The following is a 12,057-nucleotide window of genomic DNA, read 5'->3' as shown; positions in this document are numbered from 1 at the left end:
GCTCCCCTTTCCCTCCACCCCACCTAACACCAACCGCGATGTTATCCATTGAGGCCGGTGTTCTGGCCTTTACTGACACTCGATTCCTTAAGGGCTATGGCTGTGAGCTACCAACGGTACAGGCACCGAGTGTCCACTGCCACCCTTTCGTGTTCCCTGATTCACGGGATGTTAGCCTCCACCCAGTCTTCAAGTCCCCTTGACGGGTTACCCCCTCCCCGGGTTCAGTACCTCTTGCCTGTTGCCTGCATCTGGGTTCTGGCTCCGTTGTCCTTGCCAGTGACCCAGTCACCGCTGCAGCTGGCCTCTGTCCATGCCGGCCTTGTAGGTGACTCGCTGGGCCCTAGCTGGCCCGTCTCGTCTCCCATGGTTCCCCCTCTGGGGCACCACCACATCTCCTGTACCCCCGGCCCCTCGGTCCTCTTTGACCTCTCTGAGCCAGGTGGGAACGCCTCTTCTGCTCCCCCCAGCTTCTTTCCTGCCGGGGCTTTTATCGCGGCGCGGGGTGGCCGCTTGGCCATTGCCCCGGCACGCTTTTACAAAGCACGCCCACACAGATGCAGGAACCGTTTCTGGCCCCTCACGGCTCCACTGCAGGTTTTCTTTTTGATCTTGGACCACGGCGGCAGGAGCCGCCACGGTTTTACTTTCACTGCTGGCAGCCAGTAGCGCAGAGTCCCGCCACCTCTCTCCGGCTTCACACTTCACACTCTCAAAGCAAGTTTTATTCTCCCAGCTCAGCCAAGGCATATGCTCAAGAGGTGGGCAGAGAAAGCACTTAAAGGACACCCTCAAGGCCAACTTAAAATGCAACATCAATGTCAACTCATGGGAGATCACCCCAAATGGAGAAAGTCTGCTGCAGGGAATCTCAATAATTTGAAACCTCATGAGAACAACAGGAGATGAAAAAGCGGAAGCAGCAGAAACTGTGTTGCAGCCCAAATCAAGAATCCAGCACCAGCCACCACACACAGAAGCATATGTCTGAGCTTCAGTACAGTCTGTTGACCCCCGGTTGAGCTTCAGTACAGTCTGTTGACCCCCGGTTGACAACTCCTGGCATAAGGCATACACATCTTAGAGCTTCTGACCTGAGCAGAGACCTGTACAGAAATAATTGCCTCTTTCTACCAAACAGGATGGGAATTCTCCTTCTGTCTCATTAAAAGCCTACTGGTTAGAGCATTTACCCAGGCCATGGGAGACCTTGGTTCTAGGTCCTCCCCTCTCCTCCCTCCCCCCCTTCAGGTGTTGGTTAAAAACCCCACTAAGGCAATGCCCCAGAAGTATATCCTAATAATCAAGCCATGGGACAGATATAGCTGAGGGTACTTTCCACTCCTCTCCTTTTGAAGCCAACCCACTGGGCATCCAGGAGCAAAGGGCTCATACGGCCAGAAGGATGTCAAGCCAGGAGTTAAACTCTGTGGCTCAAGGAAGAGCTGGGTTCTGGACCTGATCCCACTGTTTGTGCATTTTATCTAATGACTCTTTAATGCCATCATGTCCACGCATGTAAAGCCATGCTGTTCTAAGTCACAGCACTATTCTCAACTGCATTTTGGTAAGGGTGCTGTTACAGGTTACCTTTAAACCATTTTAAATGTGTGAAATGTTATGCTGTCAAACTCAGAACAACTTCAAAGTAGTCTCAGGTTAAGGGTTAATGCCATCACAGACCTGAATAACTGTGACTTGCCACTAGATGGCCTGGTGAGCAGGGGTGCAGACAGGAGCCAGGGTGCTCTCCCTGCTGTTGCATGCGAGACAAGGGGAAAAATAGCACATAGTTTGGAGGTGGAGAAGCTACTATTGGGGTTGTGGCCTCCCTCACTTTGTAGCCAGCAGGAGCTAGCTAGTGCTGTAGATGGGAGGGAAAAATGTCTTTTGGTGGAGAGTGAAACTAAACAACTGTTTGAAGCAAACAGACAAGAGAGAAAAGTAAAGAGAAAGGAGTGAAAAAAAGTATGTGGAAAAAGTGACCAAGATCTTCCATATATTTCACTGAATTAGGATTGGGTCATGGGAGAGTTCAGTTAGTATTCACACCAGGGCAGAGCAGAGACCCAACAAGCTCACTGCATGTCATATTGGGACAGCTGAAATCCAGCAGCGTGGTGTGTGCCATACCAGGGCAGAGCTGAAACTCAGTGGGCTCACTGAGGCAGAGCTCATTCTCTTCGCAGAGGCAGGTAGTAGGATTGCTATTGTTATTTGCACAGGGGTACAAAAGCAAGCAGCAAACCAGAGAGATGCAACAACTACATGCTCAGAGTGGCCAAAGTATGGTGGGGTCCCACCCCCTGGGCACAGAAACGGGTGTTGGCTTGGGGCCAGCACTGCTCCTCTGGGAGTACTGTTCAGGAGCATTGAAACTTTGCTCACAGAGCAAGGTAGAGGGAAGGGTTGAGAGTGGTGCATCCTGGGATGCTGGAAGAATGAAGATGAGTGTTTTATCTCCCTGTAGCAGACTAACAATACCTTGCAATCACCTAGGTAAGATAGATCAAAGATAACCTTCATCTGAAGTGGCATAACATTAAAACATTTAGTAGCTACTTAGCATGGGTAAACACCCTTTAATGGATGAATGCTCCCATTTTAAGTGCCTTTACCATGGTTTAAAGGTAACATGTAACTTCACTCTAACAAGAATCAGAATCTGGAACAATGGAGGTGTTTCAGTGCAAATGAGAGGGAACTCTGACTCCCAAGGTAATCCAAAAACCAACTGAGCACCAATAATGCTCAGCCTTCCCCTCCACATAAGCTAAAGTATCACAGAAGCATGATTTCAGGAAACAGCCTCTTTCAGGAGGGTTTTGACAATGGAGTTGGTGTCCCATAAAGCAGGGTGGGCTGTTTAATGTCAGGTATTCAATACATGTAGGCTTTCTTTTTCTAAAAGGAAGGTTGGAGATTTGCTACTATCACCCCACCAGTGTCAATATCAATCCTGGAACCAGGGCATAGTCATCAAACTAGGCCAGGAGCCAGCAAGGCAACCTTATGCAGACAGGTCAACACACAGAAACCAGGAACAAAAATAAAAACTAGGAATTAAGGGAGCAGGGCCCAGGAAACCAGGAATAATAAAGTCTAGAACAGATGGACCAGAGTCAGGGATTTACCAGAAACCAAATAGCTGAAGTCAAAGCTGGGGATCCTTCAGGTTACCAGCATATGAAGCCAAGGATCAAGAACAGGTCCTGGTCAGGGTAGCAGTTGATCAAGGACCAAAGAGCAAAGACAGAAACTAGGCTGGAGACTCCAAAACCACAACACCTAACAATGCTATTACTAGGAAGTCTTTATAGGGAAGTGAAGGGTTTTATAGCCATCCCCATGCCTCCCCCATTAGATACTTGTAGCTTTTATTGGTTCATCCAGGTCACCTGGTCCCCCATTAAGAACCTCATGAAAGGCCCAGGTAGAGCTAAAGTTGGTATCTGGCCTGTTTCCCAGAGATGCTGAAGCTTGGGCTTCTGCCTGTAGCTGTGGAAAGACTGGATGCCAGTCCCAGGGTGCCTGACTGAGGCTCTAATTTTCTCTCCTTCTCTGCCCTATGCCATTTCTTTTTGACTCCTGAGTGGCCTAGTTTTAACAAAGTTCACTTTCAGTCCTTCCTGGTTATTAGAACACATCCCCCAGGCTAAGTGGGGGACAAACTTCAGGATTCTTTAAACCTGTTCAGAGGGAGATAGACCTCAAACCTAAATCTTATAAGGCCAAGGCAAATGCTTTAACTGTTCAGCTACTGGGGAAAAGGCAGGTACCCTCTGGGGTAGTATTAAATTGGAGTCTTAATAGGATTCAGGCCATTAGGTGAGGCAAAGTACAATGATGTAGAGTGACTTGGCATCTAAAATCTGCACAAGTCACTTATGCCTATTAGACATGAAACCAAATTCAGCCTTCACTAAGGAAAAACATTTTACAGGTTATTCAGATAAACTAGACATTTTTAGAACAAGGCCTGATGAGAGTCATCCTACAGAATCCAAGCAGTTGACTGAGGTAATTTCAGAGCCATTGGCTACTATAACTGAAAACTCACTGAGGCCATGTGAAGGTCCAGAAGATTGGAAAAGAGGAAATACAGTGCCTATCTTTAAAGAAATGAAAACAGAAGGACCCAGTCAATCTAATTTTAATACCTGGAAAGATATTGGAGCTTATCAAACACATGACTGTTAGTTAGAAATAAGCAATGACTCTCAGCATAGGTGCTACTGATGAGAACAGCTTGGATAGAGGAGAACCAAAGCAGACACTGACCAAAAGGTAGGACTGATGCATCCCTAGGGACAAGTATTCTGTTACCCCCATGCCCCACAGGAGGAGGAGAGTGGGCAAGATCATGGACTCTCCTAAGGAAGGCAGAACCACCTATTTGTCATCCATACCTGAAATCCCATAAAATGTTCTGCATGCCCAAAGCCTAAATTCAGGACATGACAGAGAGATTGCTTAAACTCAGACTCTCAGACTTCTGTATCTCCCTAGTCATTCATGTGGGCACCAATGATACTTCTGGGAGTGACCCTGAGTAGATCATGGGCCTATTTGATGTGCCTTGACAAGATCACAGGCTGTTGCCCATCATGGGAACTATAAGCCTCCATTACTAAGGGAAGCCACTGGGGACACATCAATTGATTGCTTGGGACAACAAAAAAGAAAACAGGAATGGGAGTGAGGTCATAACATTTTTCCTAACACCCACCAGGGACCCACTTCTCAGCCAAGTCTCTGGGTCCACACCCATCTTTGAACTGCCAGTCTTTTGGTCAGGAAGTCAGTGCAAACCTCTAAGCCAGACAACAAGACCTGCAGCTAAGCCTTCCCAACCTCCCTTATCATAGGAGACTCTGAGGCTCTGGGTAGGGAAATATGCAGGCTTTCGGCTAAGATGGCATCTTATCACTCTACCCCGTTGAAGGGAAAAGCCCAGGCAGAAAATCTCACATCACGGAAATAAAAGAGCTACATAAGTCATGTCAGCCAGAGGGTTTCCGCAGCTATGCAGGGTTGGGCTCCATCTGACAGTATATCTGCAACATCACGTTGTTTTATTCCTGGTAACCTCTGCCACCCTCTTAACCTGATGAATTTTTGGCTCAGGATCTCAGTGACGAAAGGGAACTGTATGCAAGTTAGGGAGCTGGCTGCCTCTTTGCAGCCTGGCTTTGCCCTGAGGGGGCTCTTCAGCAGACCCTTTTAAATACAAAACAGTTTTACCTGGGTAGGTGAGCCTGCCACCTTAGCTTTACTCCTAGGGGCTCTCCAGCCAGTCCTTTTAAATATAAGCATAGCCCTTGCTCACACAAAACTAATAGCCCTTCTTGAGCTGGTGAGAGGACCTTTTCTCTGGCACCTTCCTGTTCCAGACCTCCTGCTTGTGAACCACTTCTTCCCTTGGCTCTCATTCCCTGCTCTTTCTATGGAGTTTTTAATCACCTGTAGGTACTCCTTGCACAGCTAACTACCTGCAGCTGGCCCTCTACAACTTGCCACTTATCTGAGAAGAAAAGGGGCCATTCCATCTGCAAAGACAAAAATGGAAAACTCAGATCAGTTTTCAAAGAACATATTGAGCTTGCTGGTGTGTTCCTTCCCTTTCCCCTAGTCTTCCACATCCACTCCAGCATTTGTTACCATCTCTGCTTTGCATCTAGAAAACCCAGAGTGGGACCATAGAAAGGTTCCTCATTTTATCTTGGGAACCTATAGCCCAAAGTACTTCAGTAATTCTATTTAGACTTCTTCGAGATTTTTTTCTTTTGGAGTAGACAGGGCCTAGAGTTAGTTAAGGGCAGAAAGCTCTATGCTACTGGGCTATAAGAGATGCTGGGCTTCTTCAACCCAACTCTCTGACTAGATGTGAAATAAGGCAGGGAAAATTAGGTGCATCCAGATAACGGATCAGGAGGAAACTCCACATACAAAACTTAACTTAGGCCATGTAAACCCCATGTGCCTTCCAGCCGATTACTCATCAGTTCTGTCAACCCTGTTTTTAGTATCTCAGTTTGGGAACAATTGATTGCGTAGCCTGATACACAACTGAGTTCATGAATTTTTTTTCAGAGCACAAGTCAGAGACAGTACTGCGTTGGATAGCAGTTTGTGCACCTCATCAGTATACTGTACAACTTCATGTTGCTTTATTCTTTTACCCTTTCCTATCCCCTTACAGTGATGGATTTTTAGTCAAGGGCCTTAATGAAGAGGAGGAACAATGAAAGTAGTGGACAGTGTTCTCTGACATCTCTCCATAGCTGAAAGTCTCTGGCATGCACCCCACCAACTTTGATCTCAACCCAAGGACTTTCATCTCATCTGTATATTACTTTCCTGCAACTCTTCCTATAACCTTCAACCCACAGTGAAAGCAGTTGTCTTGTGGAAAGGATCCTCTATTTTTCAAATCAATCCTGCTTTCTACAGCTTTTCCAGCAGGCTTGCAGCAGCAGCTGCTGCCATCCTCCAGCACCATATCCAATATAAAGTATTAGGTACATCTATGTATCCATTATTTGAGATCTCTTTGTTTAGCAAGCTTTTAAAGTAGGGCAAGATAATAGAGTATAAAGTGTAGGTCCCACTCCGAATCTTTGCCTTTCCACCTTGAACTCCAGTTCTTGCTGAAATGTCCATTTGGCAGGTGAACCAAGATCAGAATTTCTTTAAAACCTATATTGAAGTTCTTCTCCCCAACAGGCTGGCAGTGGCTACCTATTAAAGATTAAAATATTAGGGCTCAAGAATTTAAGATTGAATTATTGCTGTTTCTTCAAATTACTAAGCACTTCATTATTTTCAGTCATTGGCTTGACATACCTTGCTTGTATAATCCGGTCACTTATAAAATACCTGTATTTCTATGTCAAAATTGCTATTAAAATGTACTTAAAATTGAAATTTCTTGAGTACTTGATTTTTGTGGGATAGGCTTCTTGAACCTTCCTTGATCTTCAGAACATAAATGGCAAGCCGGCCAGGAGCCTGTTCCAATCACTTTGATAATTAAAAATTATCTTTGTTTATATAAGAGGGAAAGAAAACAGAAAACTAATATTAACCTTTTGTGCTTTCCACTAATTTGTTTCTTCCCTTGTGTTTAAAATAGAACAATAAGAAAACTTAAAACAGAGATTAATTAATTAATGCCTTAGCAGAACATTTGTCTTCCAGGCAATTTGGAAATCAGAGAAAATTGTTGCGTGATCAGTAAGTTGTGTGCTTACTAAAGTTGCAATTCAGTTCCTGACTCTCATTGTTTTTCTTTAATCTGTTGAAGCAAAAAGCATTTTGCAACTCCATATTTTGTACTTTTTGATCCCAAAGTAAAAATTTTAGTTTTGTTTTTTCTTATTCTCTCTATGCAGTGCAATAAAAATTTAGAAGTGCCTAATTTATCCCTAAATAGTAAATACTTAAGGCAGAAAGCATGGGAACCGTCCCTTTCAAATAATCATTCCAGAAAATCCCCACCATGAATCCTAGAAATCCTAGAAATATATAACCCACTGAAATTAATACATATTTTAATATACTTTAAAAATGTAAGAGAAAAAGTAAATGGAGTAACTTCCCTCTGAAAATTATTTTAAAATTCCAAAAATATTTGGAAATACACTTATATTGGTTTAACTCTTCACAATAAAGGAGACCTTTATCTCCCAGCACCGGCTTTGTGGTCGCAGGGAGCTCCCGCCGGCAGGGAGCAATCTCCCGCCCCCTGGTGGACGGCTGGCCGGGACCAGATTTGCTTGTGGTCAGGCGTCTAATGAAAAGTAAATTTGCTACTTGCATTTGCAGGTAGCAAATTTACTTGTGATCGCTGATTAGCGAGGTTTACTGTGCAGTAAGCATGTGCATTTGTAGATGCACATGCTCACTGCACAGTAAACTACGCTACTGCACAGTAAAGCAGTCACTGACTCCAGAGCAGTAGTTGTTAGTTTGCTTTCATCTATGAGTGAAACTAGTGCTTATGTCTCTCCCTCTGCCTCCCATGCCAGGGCCCTGGGCAAGGCGCACACCCATCAGTGGGGACCAGGGCACTGGGTGAGAGAGGCACTGGCCAACCACCTCCTCCTGCATTCCCCACTGTAGCCCACCTAGACAGCCGCCCATATACCCCCAGCTCACTGCTCACCCCCAGCTCACTGCGGACAGTTCTCCAAAAAACACCTTATTGCCCTCACACAAACAGACCTCCCTTCCCCTTCCCTCCCCAACAACACATCCCCTCCACTTCCCACCCCACCCACCACCAATAAAACATCCTCTTCCCTATGCAAACAAGTCAGGTGCTATGGTTGGGTGTGTACTCTTCCAGGGTGGGAGGCTGTGGGGTGGGGGTACCTACAGAACAGAGCCTGGGGACAGGTGGCCAGCACCCCAACCTCTGGCTGTGCCCCCAAAGAAATGCACACTGCGGTGAGCCTGGGAGGTGAGGGGCTTGCCCACGGGTGATGGAAACTACTGCTCCCCTGGCGAGGCAGCTCCCCCTCCAGCAGCCAGTGGCCAAGGCCAGCAGGGCTGGTGTGCAGTCCTATCCCGGTTGTAGGCAGCTCCACTCTGCACCTGCATGGAGCCAGGGTGAGCAGCAGGCCTGGGCCCAGGTGGGGAGGCTGGATGGCTAGGGACCCGAGGTAGGGGCCAGGGCATGGGGCTCCTGGCCAGTGGAGGTGGTGCTGGAACTCTGCACCCCTGTGTGCAGCTTGGGGACCTGCAGAGTCAAGAGAAAGAAGCTGTTTGTGAGAGTTTGCAACATTTCTGAGATAAGATGGTCTGTACCAGGGTACTGTGCACTACCTAGCCTCAGATCAGGGGTCATGTCTGCATCGGTGCTCGCAGACCATGGTAAGTTGGCTGGACAGACCCAGGCCCAGGTGACTGTTGGCTGAGTGCCCCATTCCCAGTTGCTCCCCAGGGGTCAGTGGCCTGCTGGGTGCTGGCCTCAGGCAGCCTGCCTCCTCTGCCCCATTGCCAGGCCAGGACAGGCCAGGCTCCTGGCCTGCCCCTGGTGCCATCACTTCAGACCCACTTCCTGCACTTCTCCTCCTGTAGGCTAGCCTGTTTCCTGTGCTACCACCAAGCCCACAGTGCCTGGGCTCAAGGGGCATGGAGTTCCCAGACAACTGGGATGTGGAGCTGTCCATGCCCCTGACTCTGCCCTCCCAGCAGGGGAATCCTCCCCACCTCTGCAGCTGAGGAGGATATTGCTGCTGGCATCAACATGTTCCTCAGCCTGTGAGAGGCCCATGCCCACCTAGCTGCAGGGGCATGGGCTGCTCAATAAAGTTTTGCACTGCCTCCTGCCTCCCCACATGCTGTGAGGGGGAGAACCCAGAGACCAGGGGAGCATGGCCAGAACAGGCCCAGGAGCAGGGGCCAGAGCCAGGGTGGGGTGGGCCCCTCCCCCCCAATACAGGGCTTACCAGATGGGTGGGGTTGGCTTGCCCAGTGGCTCGTGTCAGTTCCAGCTGGCAGCAACAATGTGCAGCTCCTGGCGGAGTCATCATATATGCATTAGCGTGCCTGCCCCATGAGAACTGCCTCTGCATCTCTGCCTCACCCCACAGCGCCACAAGTTTGCCAGTCTTCTCCTGTGACCAACTGGGGCCCTGGAAGGCAGCATGTGGAATTGGCAATGAGGCCACCATGGCTCCTGCGCCAGGTCTGCAGGCCTCTGCATGGCTGTCCCAGTGCTGCTGGGCTTGGTCAGCTGCCTACAGTACCCAGAGCAGGGACACAGCATGGGACTAGCAGCCACGTGGTGAGGCAATGCCCTATAGCACCTGCAGGGTCCAGGCAGGCTGCTGGGGGTTGGCTGTGGCCAACTGGAGCTGGCACTGGCGGCCAGGAGCTGGCTGCAGTTGGACTTGGGTGCTGGCAGACATGGTAGGAGCTGGAGCACCCTGTGGGGCTGGATGGCATGGCACTGGCAGCTGTGCAGCACTCAGCGCCAGGGAGTGGTGCTGGGATGCAGACTGCCTGCAGGCTTTTAAGGGCCTAGGGGTGTCTGGGACTGCCATACAGCCAGCCCAGCCCTGGGGCAGGAGAGGCTCTCAGGCCTAGGGCTACCCTGAGGCTCAGCCCCTAGTGGCAGGGCTGACCAAGAGCAAATTTGCATCTACACATGCAGTAGGCACAGTAGCGTCTACACATGCACTACTGCACAGTAACTACTCGTGAGTAAATTTGTTGCTTGCATTTGCAGGTAGCAAATTTACTTGCGAGTAGTGAAGTTTACTGCACAGTAAGCATGTGCACACACAGATGTGCATGCTTACTGCATAGTAAACTGCACTACTGCGCAGTAAAGCATCTCATGTAGACAACCCACTGAAAAGTCATTTCACTATTTGGTTACCAAATAGTGAGTGGGCTTATCTCCTAAATGCTGCTTTTTGTGACTTAATCTTAAAACTAAGATGGTCATTGCTTTACAAAGTGCGTGAGTTTAATATTTTCTCAGAGACTCAAAGAGGGTGGAATGGGATTTAATTTAGGTGTCCAAATCCATCAAGGTGCCTTGTAGGTGAGTAAGATCTGATCCTAGATGTTTAGCTACATCCCTTACTGGTGAGATTTGTTCTATTCCCCACATCTTCCTTAGCATTTTTTATTGCTGTCACACCACCTTTCAGGCTAGAAGTATTTGTCTTGGCTAGAGTCTGGCCTCAGTTGCACTAGTATATGGGAATCCGTTGTCATTCCACTGAATTCCACTGATATCAGGCAATATGATGAAGATCAGAAACAGGCCAACTCGCTGTTAATGTAGGGCAAGAACAATGCTGCTGTCCAAAGTATGGAATGAGTAATGCAAAACATTCAGGCCACAGAGACAGAAAATGATTGTTGGCACCCTGTCTACAGCTGTAGAAAGTGAGCTGTGTGCAGCTGGACGTCTTTGTGCAAGCTGACTCTCAGAAAGAAGCCTCTGACCTAACATACCCAGAAGAGGAAGCAAGACATTAAGCACAGCCTCCAGAGGCACCAGGAAAAGCAAGGGAAGTGTCCCAAGTTCCTGGGGGGGGGTTGCTTCTTATGGATAGGAGCAGGGTGCATCATGTACATGGAAACATTTGGTGCATTTCTTGAATCTTATAGGTCTCATTTTCTGTTTCCCATGATTTAAACTCTGAAGTCTTTCCCAGGGTGGGTAAGTGTGTGGGGAAGGAGGAGAAACAGATTTTCACTAAGCCTGTGAGAATAGGGAAGTATTCGATGTGGACTCGGACTCGGATTCAGCTGATTTGGAGGACAGTGATTCGATTCAGAGATTCCCCCATGGCTACCCTGCCTGGTCCCATCCCCCGCCTAGCCACAGCATAGTCCCGGCACTTTAAAAAACAAAAAAAAGCTGTGCCCTGAACTCACTGCAACAGCAGGGATTGGGGCCTCTGGGCACTCATGGCAGAGCCCCCCCCGCACAGTGTAGGGCAGTGGGGGGAAGTGGGGATTGCCCCCCATGCCTGGCATTGGTGTGGCAGCTGCCCAATGGCGCTGCTTGGGAGCTGGGGCCACTGAGGTTGAGTGGTGCTGGGCTCCAGCTGACTCGTGGAGCTGCCCCAGCTCCCAGGTAGCACGTGGCACCCTGCTGAGCCATGCTGCACCCACCCCATGGGTCAACTGTTGCATGAGTGCCAGGTGGGGGGAGCAATCCCTGCTGCCCCCCACTGCCCTGCACTACATGGGGGGGCCTCTGCCATGAGCGCCCAGAGGCCCCAAACCCCACTGCCAGAGTTGGTGAATGCAGGGCTTTTATTTTTTTTTAAATGCCAGGAGGCTGGGTTGGGCAGAGGATGGGGCTGGGCAGGGCAGCCATGGGGGCTTCTCCCATGGCTCCTCCAGCTGTGCATGCCTCTGCCCCAGTGATGGGAGCCGGAGGGCCTATGCCCTGCTGCCACTTGCCCAGCTGACATGGGGGAGGGGGGCAGTGATTCAGGTGTGGCTCGGTCTGGGCAGCATCAGGGCATACCCCCCACTCCCAGCACGATTCAGGGGACAGTGATTCGATTCAGTGATTCAAAT

General features: G+C 48.9%; 1 protein-coding gene across 1 annotated transcript in view; it reads left to right on the top strand.

Annotated features, from left to right (window-relative positions):
* Positions 1-6,862, top strand: part of AQP9 (aquaporin 9) — a 65,841-nt gene extending 58,979 nt beyond the window's left edge. Inside the window, exon 7 of the mRNA XM_014522465.2 lies at positions 6,203-6,862. Within this exon, the coding sequence (XP_014377951.2) occupies positions 6,203-6,248 (46 nt within the window). The 3' untranslated portion in view covers positions 6,249-6,862. The remainder of the gene's footprint in view (positions 1-6,202) is intronic.
* The last annotated feature ends 5,195 nt before the right edge of the window (positions 6,863-12,057 follow it).

Source organism: Alligator sinensis, unplaced genomic scaffold (assembly GCF_000455745.1).
Source record: "Alligator sinensis unplaced genomic scaffold, ASM45574v1 scaffold311_1, whole genome shotgun sequence".
Classification (NCBI taxonomy): domain Eukaryota; kingdom Metazoa; phylum Chordata; order Crocodylia; family Alligatoridae; genus Alligator; species Alligator sinensis.
The sequence above is the reverse complement of the archived record's forward strand: the minus strand, read 5'-3'. Positions and strand labels throughout refer to the sequence as shown.